We start from the raw sequence: 23918 nt of genomic DNA on the forward strand, positions 1-23918 counted from the left end.
GGGTGGGCTAGAATTTGGGGTGAAAAACTCCAAATTTGGGGCCTGCGTGCTGGGATCTCCTCAGGGAGGAGGTGCCCGCTTCCAAAATGGCGGCGCCGTGCCCGCTTCCAAAATGGCGGCCGCGTGCCCTCCTTCAAAATGGCCGCCTCGCCCTCAGGCAGGGCAAGAGGAGAAGATGGCTGCGGCCTCCCCCTCCCTAAAGGGCCGTCGGGGCGAGTAGGGCGAGATGGCTGCTTCCTCCCTTTTTGCTTGAGGAAAGCCTTGCTCAAGATGGCCCCCTGGGGCGGGGGAATGAGACCTTGGTGTTCATCTTGAGTGAGGGCACCCATTGCCACGGTGATGGGTCCTTTGAGGATGCACCCCCCAAAACAAACAAACAAAAAACAAACAAACAAAACCACACGTATGGGGCCATTTTGCAGCTTCTGTGAGCCCCTAAATCCTCATATGTCTCTTAAACACATCAGAACTGTGCTCCTTGCCAGCAGGACATGCATGCAGCTGTCCCCATTGACAGATCCCCCCCCTTTCTCTGCAGAAACAGCCCTTGGAAAGAATTGGGACAGCTGCTGCCCCGTTCCCTCAGTCCAGACTTGCTCAAATGTCCCACGATACCTCCCCCCATTTCCAAATTTAGGATATTTGCCCTCAAAGTGGTCCCTAACAGATTTATCATCCATAAATTCAGGGGGTCCTGCTTTGAGCTGGCAGAGGCCTGCAGTGGGGAGCTCCACTGTGAACCACAGCCATCCACGAGGAAATGTCACTGTGGGACCCCAAAATTGTCATATTTTCTATAATTTTGGGAAGAACGCCTCACTGTTTCTCCTCAAACCATGCTGGCCACATCATGGGGGTGAAAGTGGCTGCCAGCCAAAGAACTGCTCTGATTTTGCTGGTGACATTGTGCATCCAGATGTGTTGTTATTTTGGGGAGGTTTTGCAAGGGAAACCGTGTATCCATGCGATTTTTTTTTTTTATTATTATTTATTTTGCTCTTTTTTTTTTTTTTAATTTTCTCCCAAAGGATATTTTAAAATTTCTATTTCCGCCTGTGCCGTAGATATTGCCGCCAGAGGGCCCTGGCAATTGTGCAGAGCTCTTTACCCTTCACTCTCTCTCTCTCTTTTTTTTTTTTTTTTTTTTTTAATTCCTTCCTTCCTTCCCCCTTTTTTTTTTAACTCTCTTATTGCCCAGGATATCAGAGGGGCTGGGCTTGCGGCCACCGCTCCCTGTGGCCCTTGCACCCCAGGGAGGGACACCCAGCCCCCTGCCCCTCTGTGCTGTGTTTTGGGGGGAGAAGAGGGATTTTTTTTCAAGGCAGGGTGGGGGGCAGAGAGTGGGGCACCTCCAGGTTTTGTCGCCAGCACCTCCCGAGCCGGAGACCACAGGTAACGGGGAGGCTTGGTCTTTGGATGCGGATAGGGAGTGTAAAATGGCTCCTTTTCCATCCCCCTTTCCTTCTCCCCTCCGTCCTTCCTTTCTTCTCCCCTCCCAGCCCATCCACCTCGCCACCCGCACACTCAGCTCAGCCCGCCAGATGCTCTCCATCCTTGTTAAAAAAAACAAAAAGAAAAAAAGAAAAAAAAAAGCTCTTCCCATTGTCTTTCTGGAGGTGCTGGCGTCCCTCCGTCCTTCCCCCTTGTTTTGTTAGCACGGGGTGGGATTCATTTCGTGTCTCGTTCGGGTGCCTTTGAGTGCTGAAAGTGCTGATTCCCCCCTCCCCTTTTGTTTTATTTTTTTTTAGCAGGATGGAAAAACCACCCGGGAAAATAAAATGAAGCAGGATGAGCTGCCAGGGAAAAAAAAAATGTAGGAGGGATCCGCGGTGTGCGCCTGAAATCGCCCTTTTATTCCTGACATCAGTAAGTCGGGTACAGCCTGCCCCAAACCTTTCTTTCTGTCCCCCCGTCAGTCCTCCCTTCTCCATCCTCTGCTGGAAAATAGAAATAAAGCGGGATCCTAAATGCTGCTCGCAGAGGAGGATGAGCGAAAGGAGGGAGGAGTGGGAGCAATTTGTTTTTTTTTAATGATTTTGCAGCAGAGAGCGCCAAACCTGGTTCCTCTACTTGGGAAAAGTCACATTTTCCCCCCAGAATTGTTAGAGACGGTGCTGAGTACCCGAAATCTGTGGCTCCTCCGGGCATGGTAGAGAAATATCTGTAATTCATCCTTTTTGCAGGGGTGGGGAGCAATTGCTGTGTGTTTTGGGGGGGCAAAAATGAAAAGTTTGGGGCAGGATTCTTGATGAAGGTGAAGGAACCCGTGGAGGAGCACTCAGGATTTCAGGATTTGGTACAGTAGGAATTAGCTTTGATATGATTGGAGTGAAAAATCACCCAAAAGCTGCTGTGTGCACTGGAAAGTGTGCACGGAGCATGTCTTGGACCTGTTCCACCTACTAGAAAGCAAACTTGCATCCAGTAATTCAGCCGCTCAGATTTAAGTGCTTCTGACCTAATTGCCTGCAACCCTCAGAAAAATACCTGCATCTATATTAAAAATAAAAAAAAATAAAAAAAGGATTTGGCTGAGTTATTGAGCATAGAGCCTGCTCGTGCAGTAAAAAAAAATGAATCTCTGGTGATAAGTGATGCTATCAGTGATATATCGGTTTGTTTTAGGGTGAGGATGTTGTCTGCAGGTTACCGAAATATGGAATATTAATGAAATATGGGGTTTATTCTTTCTTTTTTAAGAATTATGCTGGAAGATTTGGGAAAATAAGCGGTGGATTAAGGGATAGAGGCTTATCAGCCCCCAGTTTTGTGATGCAGTGGGGGCTCAGCCTTTCTATCAGCCGGCAGAGAATCCACAGGTTAATAAAACGGGGGGTTTTGCATGCAAATCCGTGGGGTTGGGTTGTTGCTGATGGGGGTGTCACGTCCTTATTGTAGGGGGGGGCTCGCGAGGCCGGCCATGGAGCCCTACGTGCTGCTGGACCCGCGACAGCGAGCGCTGTATCGCGACGTGATGCAGGAGAGCTACGAGACGCTGATGGCGCTGGGTGAGGAGACCCCAAAATAATGGAGAAAATTCGGGGATGGGCCAAATATCCGAATATGGGGACAGGATTTGGGTCACTCGATCCTCTCATCTTCGTGCAAAGGGCTCGGGGGCTCCTGAGGAGGGCAAGCCCTGCTGATCCGTGTTTCTCCCCCCTCCTTTTTTTTCCAGAATTCCCCGTTTCCAAGCCCGACCTGCTGTCCCGCCTGGCCCACGAGGGTGAACCAACAGCCCTGGATCTCCAAGTCCCCAAGGACGCCCCGTCTGGAGGTGAGCCCCCGCATTGCGCCGTGGTCGTGGCACAAAAAAAACTGGGGTTGGCTCCTGCTGGTGGCTTTCCCCCACCTTTGGACATCTCCCAAAAATTGAAAAAGATGCTGGAATGGCCAGAACGCAATGCCAGGGGGATGTCCTGGCCGAAATGGAAATGCCAAAGCCACTCTGCAGTCAGCCGAGAGGATTTTTGGGGTGGTCCAGAGAGAAATGGGGATGTGGTGGAGGCGACGGTGATTTAATTACTGCGTTCGTGCTGGTGGCGGGGGGGTGGGATGGGGATCGGCTCCCCTGGAGGTGCTTCCCTGGAGGAAAACGTGAAATAAAACGAGGAGGAATCCCCCCCCTTGCCCTCCGTTTCATCTCCCCAGCCCCGGCAGAGACAAAATCTGCCTGGGTCGCGTCTCTCTTTCCCTGTGCCCCACAGAGGACGGAGCACGAGCGGAGCAGGAACCCCCCGGAGAAGAAACTGTTGAGAAAGAGCCCGAAACCTCAAAACCCACGGCTGAGGAGCATCCCTCGAGCCCCGCCGAGGTGAAGGCGGGCGGGAGCGGGGAAGCCCCGCCGCAGCGAGCCCCCCAGCCCGGCACCACGTGCGGCGAGTGCGGCAAGAGCTTCAGCCACAAGTCGGCCCTGGTGAAACACCAAAAAATCCACAGCGGCGACCGGCCCCACGAGTGCCCCGACTGCGGCAAGGGCTTCATCCAACGCTCCGACCTCACCATCCACCAGCGGGTCCACACGGGCGAGCGGCCCTACGCCTGCCCCGACTGCGGCCGCCGCTTCAGCGTCAGCTCCTCGCTCCTCACCCACCAGCGCACCCACGCTCCCGGCGGCCAAAAACCCAACCGCTGCCCCCAGTGCGGCCGCAGCTTCGCCGACCCGGGGGCTCTCGACCGGCACCAGAAGAGCCACTTGGGGGGGAAACCCTACGAGTGCGGGGTGTGCGGCAAAGCCTTCGCCTGGAGCTCCCACCTCGAGCGCCACCGGCGCATCCACACGGGGGAGAAACCCTTCCAGTGCGCCCAGTGCGGGCGAGCCTTCGCTTGGAGCTCCCACCTCGACCGCCACATGCGCACCCACGCCGCCGCCGCCGCCTCCGAGGAGGAGGAGGAAGAGGAGGAAGAGGATGAGGAGGAGGAGGAAGAACCCCCGCCGCCGCCCCCCCAGAAATGCGCCGACTGCGGCAAGCGCCTCAACCACCAGACGGACCCGCGGCGCTTCAAGCACAAGGGCACCCAGACGCCGCCGCTTGGGGACGACCCCCTCAGCAGCCCCCCGCGGCCCTACCGCTGCGAGCAGTGCGGCAAAAGCTTCGCCCACGGCTCCGACCTCCTCAAACACCAGCGCGTCCACACCGGCGAGCGGCCCTACCCCTGCCCGGATTGCCAACGCTGCTTCCGTTGGGGCTCGGCTCTGGCCAAACACCGGCGCACCCACGCCCGGCAGCAGCCGCTTGCCAAAAGCTGCGCTGAGGAAAGCGGTGCTGGAGGAAAACCCTACCCGTGCGGGGCCTGCGGGAAGAGTTTCGGCTGGGTCTCGCACCTGGAGCGCCACCGGCGCGTCCACACGGGGGAGAAACCCTTCCGCTGCGGGGAGTGCGGGCGAGCTTTCGCCGTCAGCTCCCACCTGGAGCGGCACCGGCGGGTGCACACGGGCGAGCGGCCCTACCGCTGCGGCGACTGCGGCAAGAGCTTCGCCGTCAGCTCCACTTTGCTGGCCCACCGCCGCACCCACGTCGCCCAAGCGGGCCGGCCCCACGCTTGTCCCGAGTGCGGCAAAGGGTTCGGCACCCCGCTGAGCTTGGAGAGGCACCGGCGGCTCCACCGCGGAGAAAAACCCTACCAGTGCGGCGTCTGCGGCAAGGGTTTCGCCTGGAGCTCCCACTACGACCGCCACCGGCTCACCCACACCGGCGAGAAGCCTTTTTCCTGCGCCCACTGCGGCAAACGCTTCGGCCGCAGCTCCCACCGCAACCGGCACCAGCGGGCTCACGGCGCGGGGGGGGCCGAAAAGCGCCACGGCTGCCCCCAGTGCGGCAAAGCCTTCGGCCTCGCCGCCGCCCTGGCGGCTCACCAGCGACTGCACGCCGCCGCCGCCACCGCCGGCAGCAGCGGGCTCTCCTTGCTGCCTCCCTCCTGGTGGGAAGGAGAGAAGCCGGGGGGGGGCACGGCGACACCCCCCGAGCTCTGGGCGGAGGAGACCGGCTCCGTTTTCCAGCAGCACCCAGTGCCTTCCTCCTCCTCGCCCTCCTCGCCCTCCTCGCCCTCCTCTTCCTCCTCCGCGGCCCCTAAAGGCTGGGCTGCCAAAGCTCTCGTGCCCCCCGGCGTGGCGTGGAGACCCGGGGAGGGGGACGCCCTGCGAAGCGGTGCCGCGGCCCCCCAAGAGCCTTGGGCGTCCCTGCCGCCCCCCAGCTCCTGAGATGGGGGCAGAATTTGGGGTTGGGGGGGGGGGGCAGAGCCACCCCCTGCTTTTTGGGATGATCCAGAGCTGGGGTGGGGTCCCCCAGCCCCTGGCAGGGGGTGCAAAGGGGCTGTTTGGGAGCTGGGGAGGGGGTCCAGGACACCCTGGGGTGTGTTTGGGGGGGGTTAGGATGGAACTGAGGGGGGTGAAGTGGGGAGAGGGGGCACACGGAGGGAGAATGGGGTGAGGGGTGGATTTGGGGAGGGCTGGCTGATCGCCCTATAGCCCTCTCCATCCTCTGTTTTGGGGGGGTTTGGGTGCACGGGAGGGGATCAGCAGCAAAGAAAACAGAGGGTTCACTGCGGGGACCCCCTGCCAGGGGGGATTTTGGGGAGAAACGGCTCGGGAAAGAGAAAAAGGGACCGGCCCCAACTGCCCCAAATGTGCTTGGGTCACACCGGAGCTGGTTTGGGATGCGCCGGGGGGCTCGGGCAGGGATGGAGAGGCTGGCTTAGCAGGTAATAAAATAGAGGATAGTTCACCAAAAACCCCTCTCCGTGTGTCTCGGTGTCTTTTGTCCCCGGAGCACGATTTCCCCAGCAAGCCCAGCTCCTACCCGGGGGATTTTTCCCCGTAGGATCCAACCCCAAACACATCCCGCGGGGTCCACGTGCTTTAAAACCCCTCCACACATCTCCCACTGGGGGCAGCGATGGGATTTGGGGTTGTGGTGCGAGGAGAGCCAGGCACAGCTGGCTGTAGGGCATGGGGTTTACATTTTTTCCCCTCTTTCCCCCCCAAAAAAATCTCCCTCCCCGCTTGCCGCGCCCTCAGGGGCCGGTTTATCCCCACGGGGTCCCCGTCTCCAGCCCCAAAAAGCAGACCCGAGATGGAGCAGGCACAAATAACCACGTATTTTGGCACAAGGACAGCCCCAGCAACCCATGTTGACCCTTCCCAATGCAAAAGGGCACCGTGTGTCCCCCGGGAAGGGGCTTCGTGTCCCCAAAAACGTCCCTTTTTGGAGTCCCCAGCACCAAGGGTGCACGCAGCGTTCCCCCATCGCTTCTAGGAGACATCAGGAAGGAGAAACCCCGATGGAAGAGGGCGGCAGGGCTGCTCCGAAGTGTCCCTTGCTGTCCTTGGCCTCGTCCCCATCCCAAAGTTTTCTTTTGGGGTCTTTCATTGCTCCTCTCCGCTGCATTCCCTGGGTGGATTCGCCAAGCGGGGCGCAGCGGGGGGCTTTCCCCCCGCCGGCCGGGTCCTGGAGGAGGGGGAGAAATCCACTTTGGGGAGGTGGCTGCGGCGGTGCTTGGTGAGGTGGGAGCTCTGGCTGAAGGCTTCGCCGCACTCGGGGCACTCGTAGGGTTTTTCCCCGGTGTGGACGCGGCGGTGGCGCTCCAGGTGGGACGCCCAGGCGAAACCCTTGCCGCACTCCCCGCACGTGTAGCTCTTCTGGGCCGCGTGGCCCCGCTGGTGGGCCAGGAAAGGGGGGGCCTCCCCGAAACGCTTCCCGCACTCGCCGCACTTATAGGGCCGCTCGGGGGAGTGGGTTTTGCGGTGCTGGAGGAGGTGGGCTTTTTGGGCGAAGCGCTCGCCGCAGCTGCCGCAGGGGAAGGGGCGCTCGCCCGTGTGCACCCGCCGGTGCCTCTCCAGGTGGGATGCCCAAACGAAGCCCTTCCCGCAGTCGCCGCAGCGGTGGGCGCGCTCTCGCCGGTGACCCTGTTGGTGGCGGGCCAGGGCCGGCCCCGCGCGGAAAAGCTTGCCGCAATCCCCGCAGCGCAAAGCTTTTTTCCCCAAATGGGTGCGGCGGTGGCGGGCCAGGTCGGAGCTCTGGCCAAAAGTCTTGCCGCAAGCCGGGCACCGGTGGGGCCGCTCGCCCGTGTGGCTGCGGCGATGCTTGGCCAAGTGGGAGCCTTGGGTGAAAGCTTCGCCGCACTCGGGGCACCCGAAAGGTTTCTCCCCGGTGTGGACGCGGCGGTGGCGGGCCAGGTGGGAAGCCCAGACGAAACCTTTGCCGCAGTCGCCGCATTTGTGGGGTTTTTCGGCCGCGTGGCCCCGGCCGTGAGCCGCCAGCTCGGCCGCCCCGGCGAAACGCTTGCCGCACTCGCCGCATTTGTGGGGCCGGTCGCTGGCGTGGGTGCGGCGGTGCTGGAGGAGGTGGGAGCTTTGGCTGTAGGTCTCGCCGCACTCGGGGCAGCCGAAAGGCCGCTCGCCCGTGTGGACCCGCCGGTGCCTCTCCAAATGCGAAGCCCACGGGAAGCTTTTCCCGCAGTCGGCGCAGCCATAGGGTCGCTCCCGCGCCGAGCCCTTGGCGCCCGCGCCCCCCCGGAGGGGTTTGGCGCAGTCTAATTTGGGGGCCGGGGTGGTTTTGGGGAGTTTGGCGAGGCCGTGGGGCACGGCTTTGTCGGGCCGTTTGGTTTTCCTCCGGTTGGAGCCCAAAGTTTTGGCCCTCTCCGGGCTGCGGGACGGGCGCGCTTCGAGCTCCTCGGGGATCTGCTGGGCGGCGCCTTCCTCCGCGGCTTTTTCGCTCACCAGCCCCTGAGCTGCTGAGGAGATTGGGGAGAAAAAAAGGAAAAAAAAAAAAAAAAAAAAAAAATTGGGGGACGGGTATTTAAATAAATGGAGCAGGTTTCCCCTATAAATCCGGTGTCCCGAAGGGGAGGAAGAGAGGAGGAAGGAATTGGGGACAGGGACACGCATGAGTACCCCACGAGCTCTTTTCCAATTAATTAACATGCAGAAACCCGTAATTTTTTATTTTAAAAGAGGAAAATATTAAGGAAAACACTGGGGTTTTTGGGGAACCCCCCCCCGGAAACCTGCCTGGATTCCTCCCTCCCCGTTCCCGTCCCGCTTCCTTGCCTTTTGGGGAAGGGGGAAATAAAAATAGGGCGGGGTGAAAAGGGATTGGGGTGCTCGAGGAGAAAAAGAGGGGATTGGGACGGGGGTGGGGGGTTTTTTACCAAGGGACATCAGCGTTTCGTAGCTCTCCTGCATCACGTCCCGGTACAGCGCCTTCTGCCGTGGGTCCAGCATCACCCAGGGCTCCATGGCACGGGGGGGGGGACACGGGAACAAAGGTTTGTGCCTCCCCTCCTCGCTCACGGCTCCTCAAAACCCCCTGTGGGGAAGAGAAATCCCTAAAACGGGGGAAATCCTCCCAGAAACGCTTCTCATTTGGGGTTCTGATGCTTTTCCTGGGCTGAATTTGGGGTTTTCTGTCTCCCTCTCGCAGCGCATGCAGGGTGTCCCCCCCCCCCAAAAGATTAACCCCCCCCCAGGGGAGCAGGAGGGCCCCCACTGCCTCAAAAGGGATTTGGGGGAAGAAATGATGAAATTGGAGCTTCTGCAGACGGCAAAGGAGGTTTGGGAGGCAGAGTTCTCCCCGTAATAATCCCGTGTCCCTCCCCATAATAAAACTTCGCCCTCGAAATCTTCCCCCCTAAAAATATTCCCCCCCCCCCCCCCTCATTTTTCCACCAAACCACATCCCACACCCTCTGCCTTCCTCCCCCCACCGTCCCAGTTCCCCCAGTCCCCAACCCACTGGGAATCGGCCCTCCTGGACTGACAGCACCCTAGAGGGGGGGGGGGGTGTGCAGATCCCATTAACCGCCCCCCCCCATATTCTCCCCCAAAATAATCCGCTCCCCCCAGCGAACACCCCCAAGGGCCACGTCCTGCAACCTCCGACCCCTTTCCACCCCATTACCTGCGAGCTCTGCCCTTCACCGGGGGGGGGGAAACTTCCCCCCCCCAAACAGCCACCCCAGTGCTTTTTTAGGGTGTTTTTGGGGTGCGCGGACCCCCCCGACAGCGGGGCACAATGGAGGCGATGCCGGCCATGGCTTTGCTCCGGAAGCCCAAGCCGGTATCCGGCAGAAAGGAGACGCCAAGAAAAAGCTCAGATCTTACCCAGAGCCCTCTAGAGGTAACCCAAACCCTCCTCCCCCCCCCCTATACACATCCCGCTGTCCCTAAATACCCGGGGGGGGTCACACACGGGGCCTGCTCCGTCACCTCCTTTCCCCAAACATCTCCGATGCGTTTTTTGGGGGACCCCCGGCTCCTCAGCCCAGCCAAAATCCCAGTTCCTGGGTCCTTGAGAGGTTTTTTTTTTTTAGGGTTTTGCAAGTTTGGGGTGCGGGGGGGGAATGGGGTGAGATGGGACAGGAGGTACACGGGGGGGGCGGTTGCTCTGCTGGTGTTGCTGGGGGCAAGAAATTGGGGTTTTCGCCTGGAAATGGGGACCCAAATTGGGGGGGGGGGGGTGATAAAATTGTTAAATTATGGGATTTAGGAAAGGAAAAGATGCTTTCCCCCCCCTCCCATCATCTTTTGGGGTCTGAAAGAGGAAGGATAAAACGGGGAAGGGGCTCAGGGTGAACTGGGGTGGACTGGGGGGCAACTGGGATTTTAAAGGGGATGGGGGGGTACAGTTTAGCTATGGGGTCCCAGCATATGGGACACATCCCATGTATTGGGGGGGGGGCACCACAGGTCCCATTGTGTGCCATATGGCCCAGAAGCCCCCAAAAAAGGGGGAAGCACCCCCAAAAAATGGCTTATGGGGGGGAAAGGGGGTGAGATACGGAGCCAGGTGGCATCCCAGGGATTATGGGGACACCGATCCCATCGTCATCCCAAGGAGATTGGGGCTCGGTGGGGGACACCAGACCCCCTATTTTCATCAGCTGGTAGGCAAAAACAACTTGTTTCCCCCCCCAAAAAAAATATTTAAATTATAATTTTTTAATTATTCTTATTTGTTGGCGATTTAACCCCTCCCTGGGTGGGAAAGCAGTGATTTTCCTTTTAATTTCCTTCACCCAGGGCTTGGGGCTGGGGGATTATCCTAAATCCTGCCCCCCCCAACGCACAGGCATTTAACCCCTTCCTCCCCGGGGCCGGTTGCTGCAACCTCCCTCCTCTTCCCCCTCCTCAGCAGGGGATGGATGATCCCAAGGGGTCCAAGCCCTGGTTTTGGGGAGTTTCACATTTAGGCTCTACGTTCCTTGGGATTTGTCTGGGGAACGTGTTTATGGGGCTCCAGGCACTGGCTTTGGCTCTACCCCTGTCCCAGCTCCTAAAATCTCTGCAAAATCACACCAAACCCAGAAGCCCAGCCCTAAATAAAGAGAATTGGGGGCAGAAAACATCATTTCTCTCCCCAAAACACTAAATAAATGTAATTTCAGGATGTCCAGGAGCAATCACCCTGCTTCCAGATGTCCCCAGTGGGGCTTCCAGCCCCTGACCAGACATTTGGTGTGGTCTCAGCTCCCACCAGAGCCTTTTTGGGGCATTTTGTGGCTTCCCACCAGCATCACGGTGGGCAGCTACACATCATCCTACATTTCCAGGATGCTGGAGATGCTCCCATCTGGGAACCAACCCCAAACACCCCATGTTGGCATCACGGGGCGCTAGGCCCGGTGGCCATCCCTACAGGAACCAAGAAGGCGAGAAAGGCTCCGAGTTTATTTTTTTATTATTATTTTTCTTTCTCCTTCACTTTTTTTCCTTCTTCTTCTTTTCCCTGGGGCTTAAAACGAGGGAGAAGAGGCAAAACGTGGTGGCGAGAGGCGTCCCTCACTGCGCGCCGCGGGGCACGAGGGAGGGAAACCTCCCCCCTCTTCGCCTCATGACCTTCTCGGCGGCGGCCCTCAGCTCCGTGGTGCCGATGAAGGACCCGCGGCGCTGCTTCCTCCAACGATCTGCCTCGCTCACCAGCCCCTTGCTGACGTTGTCCATGAAGGATTTCATCAACCTCTTCGCCCTGACCGACATGCGCCCGGCTACCGGTGGCACGAGGCCGGCAGGCCCGGGGAGGCACCTCCAGTTGGATTTCTTCTTCAACTGGGAATTGAGTCCCTTTGGGACTGGTTTCCAGCTCCCCGAACTTCTCTGCTTAACGAGAGGCTTCGTCTGCTGGGCTTTCTGCTTCCTCCTCCTCCTCCTCCTCTTTCTTGGGGGCTGCCCTCGTTGCTTGGTGGCTGCGGCCATGGGGTGTCCTTCGGCCTCGGTGGTCGTGGTTCCGGGGGGGTCCCGGAGCTTTTTTAGGGGTGGGTACAGGCAAATGAGGACTCGACACCACAGCCCGGGGTTGGATGGGCGAGACAGGGCTTCTGTGACATTATGCATAATTTGCATAAAGATCTGAGCCAGAAAAACCCACAATTAGGGCAAAGAAAATACAGAAATACATAAAAACACACAGATATATGTAAAATACATATAGTATATATGCATTTAAATGGCTTAATCCCAAGAAAAGCCCCAAATACTTCCCCTCCGGACCCACTAGCTTTATTTGAAGGTTAATTCTCGAGGATGAGGAGGGGGAGGAAGGCTCCCAGCGGTGTCAGGATGGCCGAGTGGTCTAAGGCGCCAGACTCAAGGCTCTGCTTTCCCTCCCTGGGGTTTTCTGGTCTCCGAATGGAGGCGTGGGTTCAAATCCCACTTCTGACACACCTTTTCCTTTGCCATCTCAACCCTTTTCCACCCCTCCCGCACGCGGATTCGGGGAAAACGCTGATTTTCCCCCATTTTTTCGGCGCTAAAACTCGCTCTTGCTCCCATTCCTGTGCCCAGCCGTTTGCACCCACGCGTGGGTGGAAGCCACGAGTGGGTCACGGCGAGGAAATAGGGAGGGAAACGCTGTTTTTGGGGGGGTCCTGGCTGCCGGGGGGGACAAACGCGACCCCCCCAGCCGTGGGCTGGGGTCCCCTCGTGATGGGGTCACACGTGGGGCCGCGCCGGAGCGCCGATATCAGCGCTTCCCTGGTGGTCTAGTGGTTAGGATTCGGCGCTCTCACCGCCGCGGCCCGGGTTCGATTCCCGGTCAGGGAAACTCCTTTTCCCCCCACCCAAAATTACTTTTTTTTTTTTTTCTCCTGCTAACAACCACAATCTTTTTATTTTATTATTTTATTTTATTTTATTTTATTTATTTTATTTTATTTTATTTTATTTTATTTTATTTTATTTTATTTTATTTTATTTTATTTTATTTTATTTTATTTTATTTTATTTTATTTTACTTCATTTTACTTCATTTTATTTTACTTAATTTTACTTCATTTTATTTTACTTAATTTTACTTCATTTCATTTCATTTCATTTCATTTTTTCCTCAAATTCAACCCTAGAAGCACGCACTCACGCTCTCACATTCACCATCTAAAAGCATCATGACCCCGCTGATTTTTCTTTCTAAGAATCACTGCTTTAATTGCCATGTCTAATATCCCGACGAGGGCAGGGCCAGGCTGTCACCACCGCTATCCTGGGGCAGTTTAGGGTGTTGTGACATTTTCCCTGCACATTCAGGGATTCAAATCATCGCAATTTATATAGAGTCAGGTGTATGTAAGCATCACCTTGCAGTAATGAGGATGGAAACTCCATCCTCAGTGGTGGAGTCACCATCCCTGGAGGTCTTTAAAAGATGTTTAGATGTAGAGTTTAGTGATATGGTTTAGTGGAGGACTTGTTAGTGTTAGGTCAGAGGTTGGACTCGATGATCTTGAGGTCTCTTCCAACCTAGAAATTCTCTGATTGTGTGAAACATTTATTTTTCTCATATAACACCTACAGACTCAAGTAATGAGTCAACTACTCACTAATAGTCAGCTACTCACTAATGAAATTATGAACCTCATGATAAAAAACAAATAAAAAACCACTCAGACACCACCAAATGCTGCCAAGATTGTGCTTTATTGCAATGCTGGTTTTAATATTTCCTTCTTTGCAGTCCTTCCACCATACGCTGGTGGTCGCACAGATCTTGCCAGCAGCTTTTCAGGTTTTCGCTCCCTCTCCTTGGGCCTTTGGATCTTGCTCCCGAGGGGTTCGAGGAGGGGTTCGAGGAGGGAGGGCCTCGCTTTTAGTGCCCGCTTCGCGCGGCCACGCTGCTCGGCTGCCTGAACCTCTTCGGCATCACGCGGCGGAGGGCGGCTTGGACGTGCGAGGGGCCGGCGACGGGATGGCGGCTCTCCCTCCTCAGCCGGTCGGCCTCCTTCGAAACCTGCTGGTAGACGTCGTGCAGGAAGCTCACCATCAGCCCCTTGGCCTCTCGGGACAGGAGCTTGCTGTCTCGCTTTATCTGGCCGAGCGCCTTGGCGCCGAGGGGGTTGAAGGGGCCTTTGGTGGCCGCTTTCTTCTGCGGCTCCGTGGGTTTTCGCTTCGCCTTCCCGCGGGCCTTCCTGGGCTTGGATGGAGGTCTCCTGGCGTGACCCTTCGGCCTCCTCCTTTGCTGGGGTTGCCTCCTCCTTTGGGATTGCTTTCTTCCCCTGGCGGACACCATGGCTCAACCCTGCCCTGCCTGGACCCCTCGAACCTGCAACTGCCTCAGCCCACCCGCTTTTAAGCAAATTAGGGACAGGACTGAGCCCCCCCATTGGCCCAGAGAACAATGCCCCCAACGCTTCACAATGGAATGATGCAGGTCACTGCGCCCCCCCGGCCCCCCAGGTATACTGGGACCCCAAAAGCCCCCCTGTGTCCCCCACCCCTTTGACCCCACCGTGATGTCAAACCCCAATAACGGCACAAATCGCGGCGTAAATCTTCCACTTCCCAAAAAATGAGCATTTCTTTTCGGGGCGGGGGCAGGAAGATCAACCCCATCCCCAAAAGCTTGCTCCATCCACGCCAGGGGAGGTTTCTGGCTGAGCAGGAAACAAAGGAAAATAAAATCCTTTGGAAGAACATCTCTCCTTGGCTCAAACCGCCAGCAAATCTGCCTGCCAGCTGAGAGATGATGACTAATTACTTAATGAGTCCACCCAGATCCACCTTTGGTGGTTTCACAGCAATGGCCAGCTAAGCTCCGGGGCTAGCCGAGCCTTATTAAATCAGGGAGATCGCTCGAGCGATTGCTGTCACGAGCAAAACAGACTCAGCAGAAGGCTGATGAATGGAATTTATTGCCCGCTAATAACAGGCTGCAGCAGTGGGAACTCAAAGCACACCAAAACCAACTTCTGCCCCATCCGCCCTCTTCTGCCTGCTCCCAAAACCTTGCCACCTAAACCCAATAAAGTCCCCAGGTTTTTCCTCTCCAGCACAGCTCTTTTTTTTTCATACCCACGTGGAAATGCACACGCTCATCACCTCCATTTTCTCAAATGCTCAAATCCCCCTGCGTGCTATGTCCTGTACCAGCTCCAAACCCTCCAAACCCTGATTTTCTCCCCCTAAAAACCAACACTGTTAAAACCATAAGGCAATTATTTGGAATAATTTAATTATTTCTTCACCCTACTCAATGCTCTGAGTATTTGGTGCTCCTCCAGCACCTACAAATTGCATTTCAACCCTGAAAAAAAAGTCCTTAAAATATATCCGCTCGTCCCAGTCCTGTTTGCTGACCCGGAGCAATAACTCAGTATAAATTCTTGCTCACAAAAGGGAGAAATTATCATGAGACAGATGCCAGCAAAGAGCTGGAGGGGAAAATAAATGGGTATAAAACATAAATGGGCAGTGCCAGGATGGATACACGGTCCGAAGATCCAGACTCGAGGCTCTGACTGGCCTTCCCTGGGGATTTCTGCTCTGGGAATGGATTCACGGATGCCAATCCTACTTCTCATGCACCTTTTCTCACCTTTGGCCATGGATGGGAAATCCCCATCATAAAGCAGGGAGCTGGTGTTTGCAGGAAATCCCCCCCCAAGCTTAATCAATCTTTTGGGGGTCGTAAATGTAGAATATGCTCCCTGGGCACAAAATAATGTGCTTTTCCCATATGTCCCATGAACCCAAAGCACGAGCAGCTCCAGCATCACAGCCCTTAGGGTCTCTGCTCATCCCCTCCTGCAGCCTGGCTGGTTAAAACAATTCTTCTCCCTTCTAATTTATCCAAATTTTCCTTGCGATCCTTTATTTCCTTCCTATGGACTACATACCCAGAGCTGCAATGGGGGGGGAGGGAGCAAAGCCAAGGCAAGCAGTTGCATGAAAGAATGAAGCAATTTGAAATTTCATTTTTTTTTAAGCAAAGTTCTCCTCTTTGCACCATTCCCCTGAATTCTTACTCAATGTCTCACGACAAAGAAGTTGCTGTAATAAGGAAGAAACCCACTGACACCCGGGCCCAAGTAATGGACACTTTTTATCCCCATCCTATCCTGGGTTGTCTTTCTTCTGTCTGTCCCTCCCCAATCCTCAAGTTTCAGGTGGAAGCTGGATTTCCAGTAATCCTCAGGGAAGCAGGAACATGGGAGGAACTCCTTGTGCAATTAATAGCGAGCTGCTTATCCCCAGACAATCAAACCTGTTATTTGAGGCCCATCATAAAGTGACTTGCTAGGACATGCGCTAAGCTCTGCCTTATCAAAACAAACCACCCTCGAAAATCTGTCAGTCCTGGGAACACGGGGAAGTGCTGGTTTCGTCACGTTGTTCTCAGATCACTCAAGAAGCGGTTGCTTCATTTAGCAGACGCCTCGTGTTGTGGGCTGCCATCATAGGTGCCAGCAGGTGTCAAGAAAACAGCCCGTGGATTGCAAGCAGGAAAAACAAAAAAAAAGGACAAAATAAGCTGTGGTTTGTAATAATTAGTAGTAATGATAATAATAACAATAACAACAACAACAACAATAATAATGGCATCAATAATAATAATCAATAATAATAATCAATAATGATAATAATAATAAATAATGCCTTTGATTTGGGTTTAACATTTGGAAGAGGAAAGCGGGTGGATTTTCTTAAATGGGGATGTGCTCTGGGCCAAAAAGCCCAAAGAAGCAAGAAATGGAATAGAAAAGCATGAAATTCTTTCATTTTTCTTAGAAGGGAATTAGCCGTGGACATTCCTCATCCAGTTTTAATGGGAAAAAAAGGGAACTCGTGGACGTAAAGCTGGATGCGAAGAATTAATTTGGAGTCTTGCCTTGCTGTGCCAGCAGGCAGAGCTGTGTGTCGGAATTTTGTTAAAAAACACCATTTTGGGGGCATAGCCAAGGTCTGAGGCTGTATTAAAAGCACCATGGACTTCATTGGCAATCCCAGAAGTGACACTGAGGGTATGGTGTTGGGGAAGATTAAATCTCCATGATGGGACAGGAAGAAGAAAGAGCACCAGGAGATATCCAGCTTGTCACAACAATGACTTTTGCCGGGAAAAGCCCACACCCTGACTTCTTCCAGGAAGACCCTTTGAGCACAGCGTTGCAAAACTCTTGTAGCTACGTGACAAGCTCGTATGAAGCGAGAGAACTCATAGATACAAATCTCTTCTCTAATTCCTGCTGCATGACAAAGATCGCACCCTGGGCATCAACTCATGAAGACCTCAACACAAGAAGGACATGGACCTGTTAGAGTGGGTCCAGAAGAGGTTGTGGGGATGATCAGAGGGCTGGAGCACTTCTCTTTTGAAGAAAAGCTGAGAAATTTGGGGTTATTTATCCCTGAGAAGAGAGCAGCCTTCCTATAGCTAAAGGGGAGCAACAGGAGGGAGTCTTCAGGAAGCGTGATGACAAGGATTAATGGCTTTAAACAAAAAAAGGGTGGATTTAGCTAAGATATGAGGAAGAAATTCCTTACTCAGAGGGTGATGAGGCACTGGAACAGCTTGTCCAGAAAAGCTGTTGGATGTCCCGTCATTGGAAGAGTTCAAGGCCAGGTTGGATGGGGCTTGGAGCAACCTGGTCCAGTAGAAGGTGTCCTTGGCCATAGCTTTAAGTTCCCTTTGAACCCAAATCATTCCCCATTTCTCTGCTCTATGTTTAAGGAATTCTATAAGTACTGGTCCCAGAAAGCCTGCAAGCTCATCCAGTGGGATCATAATTTAATACTTCCCCCAAATTTGACTTCATGGATGGGGTAACATATGGAAAACCCACTCAACACCCACCCCTGATCCATGTTTTACCCCACGGATCCACAATTTACTCTTCTGAGGCTGTATTTAGAGCTGGAGTAATGACCAATGTAACAGCACAAGTGAGCACCAGCACCAGAGCCCCAACCCCCTTACCACAATTCTTCAAAATTCCACTTAAACCTCAGAAAAACCTGCAATATTGCTGAGCTTTGGGTGGGAAAATGCGTGGTGATGAGGTCAGCTCAGTGCAAGAGACTCCAACTGTTGCAATCAAGGAAGAAAAAAAAAAAAAAAAAAAAAAAAGCAGTACTGAAAGAAGCCAGAAAGAGGACCAGACAAAGCCACACCTAGCTCTCAGCCTCCCTGCCTCAATGGCCAGGGAAATACAGTCGAAAATCTGAAACCCAGACTTTTAATGGCAGGAGGGAATGATTTACTGTCACTACTGTCACTTCTGCTTGGTTGCATGGGGTTGCTCCAGCACGAGGAGAACCGAAAGCACTTCAGAAGACAAATGGGAGGTTTTTAACATGAAAAAAAAACACTAAGATGACTCAATCGCTATCAAGGATTGCAGGGCTCTTCCAGCAAAGCCCTTTTCCAAGGAAGTCCCAGCAAAGGCGATTGCTTCTGCCCAGTGCTGAGCTCACCCCAAGGGCCACAAGACTGGGAAGTACCAGTTCTGGGTTTTGTTTCTGGAACTGAATCAGCAAATGGCCCCACTGACTGGAAAAGGCAGACGTTAAGCATAAGACGAAGGAAAAGACCAAGTTTGTAGGGCAAAAGTAGTCTGCTGTGGGTTTATTATCGTTATTTTTAAGATTTCCAGTCAAGGTGCCAAGATTGGAGTCCATCCATACCAGGGTGTGATGAACCAGCCAAGGGACCTTTCTTCAGGCTGGTTTATGGGGTTATGGTCTCTTAGCTACACAAAGTTCTCAATTATGGAAAAAAATAATACCATTACAACTCGGTGTTTTTACCATTTCAGGCATCTCTTGGTTCCCTCTATGGCCAGGATCAACACAACTAAAATTATGCAATAATTAAGAGTGAATTGTTGAACCGCCACCTGGAAATGCCACCAGAAAGGATATTTTGGATGCTACCTTGCGGGTCTCCATGCGGCGAGAGATGAATTGATAATATCGACGTATATTTTAAGGGGGCTGCGGTGTAGGGGAAGAAAACCCAAGCCAGATGTTTTCCCAGTAGGAAGCTCTCTGTTCATCACAGAGAAGGGTGCGGTCACCCTTTGTCTGTTCTGACGATCACAACGAGCACAACGCTTCCCATAATGTCCCGTAAATTGATGGCTCATGACCAAAGAGGTGGCAACAGCAGGGAGTAAAAAAAAAAAATAAAAAAAAAAATACATACAGGGGAACTGAGTGTACATGCAATTGCTTCTTCCCCTTCTTATGACATACCACACTTTGCTCTCTTCCGGGGTGAACTGATTGGCAGAGTTGATTTTTTTTTTTTTTTTTTGAGCCACCACCGCCGTGTTACCTCTTTTTTTTTTTTTTTTTTTTTTTTTTTTTTTTTTTTTAAGCTGGGGTATAAAATGAAAATAATCTCAGCGGAAGGCTTGCCTTCCTCCAGGAACCATGGCTGGGACGGGTGAGTGATTCTCCTCTGGACTTTGGGGGTGTCGTGCTGCTTTCTCCTGCTTGCCTTTTGTCTTCGGTGGCTGGGTTTGCCTACATCTCCTGGGTGCCTTTTGTGTCACATCCTGAGGGCACCAGCCTCAAATCTCCATTTCTCCAGCAAAAGTATTTCACGATCCTGTGCAACTTGCTCTGGCAGAGAGAGATCTCCCTCGCAAATGGGACTGGGATGTGCCCAGGTGCGTAGGGAACAATGGAAACCCATCCGCAAGCTCAGCTTCCCCTAGGGACCTTCTTGGAGGACACCTCCTTGCATCACATTTGCAGTTTCTCCAGCTCCAGCCCCACCGTAAGGGCTGGTGGAAGGTGAAAATCCAGCAGATGGTTCCAAGAGCTCGCCCCAACACGCTTGCCATCCTCCCACGGGGACCCCAATCTCCGTCCAGAGGATCTCCTTTGCCTTCTGCATCGGCCAGGGCTGGTTGGGGTGGTCTTGTTGGGTGGGATGGAGGCAATAAAACCAATTACTTGCTGTTTGCTGCTACACAGCCCACCAAAACCACAACTCAAAGCAACATCCCTGGTCCTCAAGGCTGCTCAGGGCAGGGGCAGTGTTGGATCAAGAAGGTTAACGCAATTTTCTTAGCACGATACCTCTTCCAGCCATGCTTTAGGACAGCAGACCTGTTGATAAACGGCCTAAACACAGCGGGAGCTTTTTATTTCTTTATTTTACGGCCACAATCAGCATCTTCAGGGAGGTGGATCGGCGCTATGGGCTGTAGAAAGTCCTACTTCCAACAGCTCTGAGGTTCACTTGCAGCAGCTACATTTTGACCCAGATTGTCGGCAGAGCTGGGGCTGATCCAACAAAAGCAGCGATTCCAACAGGGATTTTCCCTGTGAATAAGAATTACTCAAGGTGTGGTTTCAAAAGCTTTTTTTTTTTTTTTTTTTTTTTTTTTTTTTTTTTGTCTCCCTCCCTTCCTCTTTTTTCCCTGGAAGGAAACTAGCAAGAGCTGGGGGAAGGAAAAAGAAAATGAAAGTTCTCCTGTAGTTATTTTTGAGACTAGAAACAACAAAAATTAGAAAGAATCAGCGCGGTTTCTGGTCACCAAGCTTCCTTTCCCATCACCTGTCATCATCTATTTAATATAGATAATCTCTTCCTATATCTAATGTAATAGTGTGGTGGAGGGAGAAGACAATATTAAAATTGTGATGTCATGGAGACAAGGGACAGTGCAGTCGGCACAACAATATATTTTTTAAAAACTTCATTAAATTCCTTGCACACATGCGACATTAAATTACCATTCCTCATTACGGAGCCTTTCGAGCTTATTGAAAAAAAAAGTCAAACTCATTTTGGAAACTCGCTACAACAGTTACACAAGCAGAACATATGAAATAAAATCTCTCTGGGCTTGCTTTTTTTCCTTGAAACAAAATTTGCATTCACTGGCCCTGCTAGACATCTGGCTGTGGTCGTGAGAGCCTTGCTGATGCCAGTGGATTTCACAATCGTGCAAGCGGATTTGAAAAATGATTTGCTGCTCATTCTTCTTTGGGGTTTGGGCACCGGTTTGTGCTGCCGCCTCCCTCCCTGGCTCTCAGGAATGAACTTGCATGCTGATTGCCGAGCGTTTTCGCTGCATTATTTTCCTCTCTTCTTTTCTTCCTTCCCTAGTTCTCTTCCAAATCCTCCTGCTCGTGGGGCTCGTGAGCGCCAAGAGGTTTTCGTGTTTCCCTGAGTATTGCCTTAATGATGGAGACTACGAGGAGCTACTGGATATAGTCAGGCATGGGCTGGGACCTGCAACTAAACCAGCAAACGTGGTCATCGTCGGTGCAGGAATAAGCGGGCTCACGGCAGCGAAGCTGCTCCGAGATGCTGGCCACAAGGTGAGCGGTTGCACATTTTGTTTTCCTACCGTAAGGAATTCCCAGCCTGGAGAATGAAATAAATTTATTTTCAGGGGGAATAAATGCAGGAATGGATGAGGTGGTGGGGGAAGGAAGGAAAAATGAGCAGGCTCCAGGAATTTCGCTTGATTCAGGAGTGATTTTCAAAACTACAAGCAAGGACAAGAGGCAATGTGGGGGGAAAGGGAAAGTATATGCAAAGCAGCTCATTTAGATGTTCCCCCAAATGAATGGAAGCAGCAAAAAGTAAAGAGATTGTGCCTGTTGGGTGCTTTTTCTCTGTTTCTGAGGGTTTTGGAGGTGGGAAAGACACGAAGCTGCCTTTCCCTGGCTGTTTTCCAAACCCTTCCAGCACATGGAGCAGCTGAACCAACGCTAGGACTCTTTCAGCAGAGAGTGGGTGCACAAATGGGATGCAGAAGTTAGGGACTGTGCTGTAGGCAGAGGGGATCTTGGCCAACACAAAGCATTTTGGATCTACAGAGAGCTCTTTTGTCATTTGGAGGGGACCTATCCTGCTCCATGGGGCACACAGGCTGCTTACAACGATGCCCGTGAGCTTGCTTTGTTTGCATAAAATCCCTGAAAGCTGAAAACCTGCACCCTCCACCCCAAATTGCTTTTCAGGTCACCATTTTGGAAACCAGCAGTCGGGTTGGGGGGAGGATCAGGACCTACCGAGAGGAGGGACAGGACTGGTACGTGGAGCTGGGAGCCATGCGCCTGCCAGGCAAGCACAGGTAAGGTGGTGTCCTCCTTCTCTGCCCCAAAAAGAGGAGAACTGAGGCTGGGGATGGGGATGAGGATGAGGCTGAGGATTTGTGCTTGGAAATGGATGGAGAAGAGCAGGAGGAAAAAGTTATTTCCCCCATCTCTCCCCTAGAGCTTAGCAGCTGCATAAAAATGGCCAAAAAAACCCATGTGGCTACCTGTGTTTGGTAATTTTGACAATTATCAGAGCTGATAATGCCTATCTGCAATTACAAACGAACACATGGGCTTCCCCATAGTCGATGAGAAAGTTTCCTTTCTAGGTTTTTAATGCTTCAGTGGCAGGGTTTGGGTGTTTGCAAGCATCTCCCTATTCCTCTGCTCTTTCCTAGGCTGGTCCGTGAATTTATTAGGCAGTTCGACCTGGAGCTAAACCCATTCATCCAGACAGACGACAACACCTGGTACTTTGTGAACGGCATTCGGGCGAGAACTGGGGAAGTGGATAGAAACCCTGACATCCTAAACTACACGCTGCATCCCTCAGAGAGGGGCAAAAGTGCCAGCCAGCTTTATAGGGAGGCACTACATAAGGTACGTGGCCCCGTGGAAGGGATTGCACCAGCACCCATCCCTCTGGGTTACAGTGTACCCTCACCTGCCATCATATTTGGGGAAGATTAGGGTCTTTTTGGAATGAAAAGCAGAAAGAATCGAGGCTAGCTGAATGCAGTCTTTTCATACGCCTTCATTTCTCTGGGATGAATTCACCAGGAGTTGGAGGAAATAGAAAATGCCACACCAAGGGATAAATTCCTAAAAGGTGAGGCAGGATCTGCTAGCTCTAGCTCAGCCCCAGGGTTCCCAAATCCCTAGGGCTGAATGTCCCGGATGAATCCTACCAGAACAGAGCAGGGGGCAACACTTTGGGAAATGTGCTTTCTCTCACAAGTATATCGATATTTCCTCTTCAGGCTTTCAGAGAGTTCCAGACTATGGACTGCAAGGAATATCTGAAAAAATATGACTCCTTCTCCACCAAGGTCAGTGGCTTGAGAATAAATTTAATTTCCCTGCTGGTGATAAAACTTCTTGAAGAAGTCTGAAGTGCTCTAGTCCCTTTCTCTGTCAACACTTCTAAGTGTTTTTTTCCTAACCAATTCTGCCTTCTGCTTAAAAAAAAAAAAATAATAATAAAAAAAAAAATAGAAAGAAAAAGCAATCATTACTTGGAAGGAGTAGTTAGAGCTCTCTTATTTTCAAAGAGAGAAGCTCCTCTCTCCTCATGTTCCTCCATCATGTGTTTTGTAATCAGATGGAGCATCAAGCAGCAGGGCATGAATTTTGCCTTGGGGTTTATAGGGGATACACGCACTGCCTGAGATAATAACATCAGGCCCTCTTTTCTTTCTGGCCTTTTTAGGAATATTTGATCAAAGTAGGAAAACTGAGCCGAGGAGCTGTTCAGATGATCGGTGACCTGTTGAATGAGGACTCTGGATTTTATCTGTCTTTCCTTGCCTCGCTGTGGGATTTTGATATCTTCTCTGATGAGGAAAGGTAAGATATCTCTTATAGGAAACACTATTTTGTGCTTGTCCACAGAAAGCCACTGGAAGAGGAAACTTCAGTGACTTTAAGACATGTGATGGGGAATCCTAACTCCAAGCTTTGTTATTACTTCTAGAAGAAGTCAGGTTTTACATTTACTGAAACTCAACCTCTTTTCCTCACCTACCTCTTCTTCCTTTCAGCTTTGATGAAATCACGGGGGGTTTTGACCAACTGCCCAAAGCCTTCCACAAAGCTCTGCCGGATGTCATCAAATTCAACTGCACGGTGGAGAAAATCATAACGAAGGGAGGCAAAGTTCGGGTGTTTTACCGTGCTCCAGACACCTTGGTCTCGAGTAAAGCAACCGCAGATTACGTCCTCGTCACTTCGTCCGCCAAAGCCACCAGGCACATCAAATTCCTCCCACCACTCTCTTCTCCCAAAACCCATGCCCTCCGCTCCATCCACTATGCAAGTGCCTCCAAAATAGCGTTGGCTTGCACCGAGAAGTTCTGGGAGAAGGACGGCATTCGAGGAGGGCACTCCATCACCGACCGCCCTTCCAGGTTCATCTACTACCCCAGCC

General features: G+C 52.8%; 3 protein-coding genes and 2 non-coding genes across 8 annotated transcripts in view; 4 read left to right on the forward strand and 1 right to left on the reverse strand.

The window, feature by feature from the left end:
• Window positions 1-1771: 1771 nt before the first annotated feature.
• LOC116500227 (zinc finger protein 345-like) lies at window positions 1772-6634 on the forward strand. The gene is made up of 5 exons (XM_032205140.1): window positions 1772-1866; window positions 2899-3008; window positions 3179-3277; window positions 3708-5421; window positions 6553-6634. The coding sequence occupies exons 2-5, from the start codon at window positions 2921-2923 to the stop codon at window positions 6632-6634; spliced, it is 1983 nt and encodes a 660-aa protein (XP_032061031.1). The 5' UTR covers window positions 1772-1866; window positions 2899-2920.
• LOC116500255 (zinc finger protein CKR1-like) lies at window positions 6574-9758 on the reverse strand. Of its 4 annotated transcripts, none has more exons than XM_032205190.1 (3): window positions 9707-9758; window positions 8650-8807; window positions 6574-8232 (listed from the first exon to the last, which is right to left on the reverse strand). In XM_032205190.1, exons 2-3 carry the CDS (start codon window positions 8735-8737, stop codon window positions 6866-6868), a joined length of 1455 nt encoding a protein of 484 aa, XP_032061081.1. In that variant the 5' UTR covers window positions 8738-8807; window positions 9707-9758; the 3' UTR covers window positions 6574-6865. The 4 variants fall into 4 exon arrangements, with proteins under 4 accessions (XP_032061081.1, XP_032061083.1, XP_032061080.1 ...); XM_032205192.1 differs by lacking the exon at window positions 9707-9758 and adding an exon at window positions 9399-9529 and having other exon boundaries at window positions 6574-8229; XM_032205189.1 differs by lacking the exon at window positions 9707-9758 and adding an exon at window positions 9399-9529.
• IL4I1 (interleukin 4 induced 1) overlaps window positions 8736-23918 on the forward strand; it is a 15626-nt gene continuing 443 nt past the window's right edge. The window contains exons 1-8 of the mRNA XM_032205141.1: window positions 8736-8766; window positions 9504-9617; window positions 20832-21046; window positions 21695-21807; window positions 22171-22372; window positions 22753-22821; window positions 23202-23338; window positions 23533-23918. The exon at window positions 23533-23918 is cut by the window's right edge and continues 443 nt beyond it. Of these exons, the coding sequence (XP_032061032.1) occupies window positions 8736-8766; window positions 9504-9617; window positions 20832-21046; window positions 21695-21807; window positions 22171-22372; window positions 22753-22821; window positions 23202-23338; window positions 23533-23918 (1267 nt within the window). The remainder of the gene's footprint in view (window positions 8767-9503; window positions 9618-20831; window positions 21047-21694; window positions 21808-22170; window positions 22373-22752; window positions 22822-23201; window positions 23339-23532) is intronic.
• Window positions 12050-12157, forward strand: TRNAL-CAA. Its single transcript has 2 exons — window positions 12050-12087; window positions 12112-12157. It is a non-coding gene; the product is annotated as a tRNA-Leu (tRNA).
• On the forward strand, window positions 12467-12538 carry TRNAE-CUC. Its single transcript has one exon. It is a non-coding gene; the product is annotated as a tRNA-Glu (tRNA).

Source organism: Aythya fuligula, chromosome 33 (genome assembly GCF_009819795.1).
Source record: "Aythya fuligula isolate bAytFul2 chromosome 33, bAytFul2.pri, whole genome shotgun sequence".
NCBI classification, from domain to species: Eukaryota; Metazoa; Chordata; class Aves; order Anseriformes; family Anatidae; genus Aythya; species Aythya fuligula.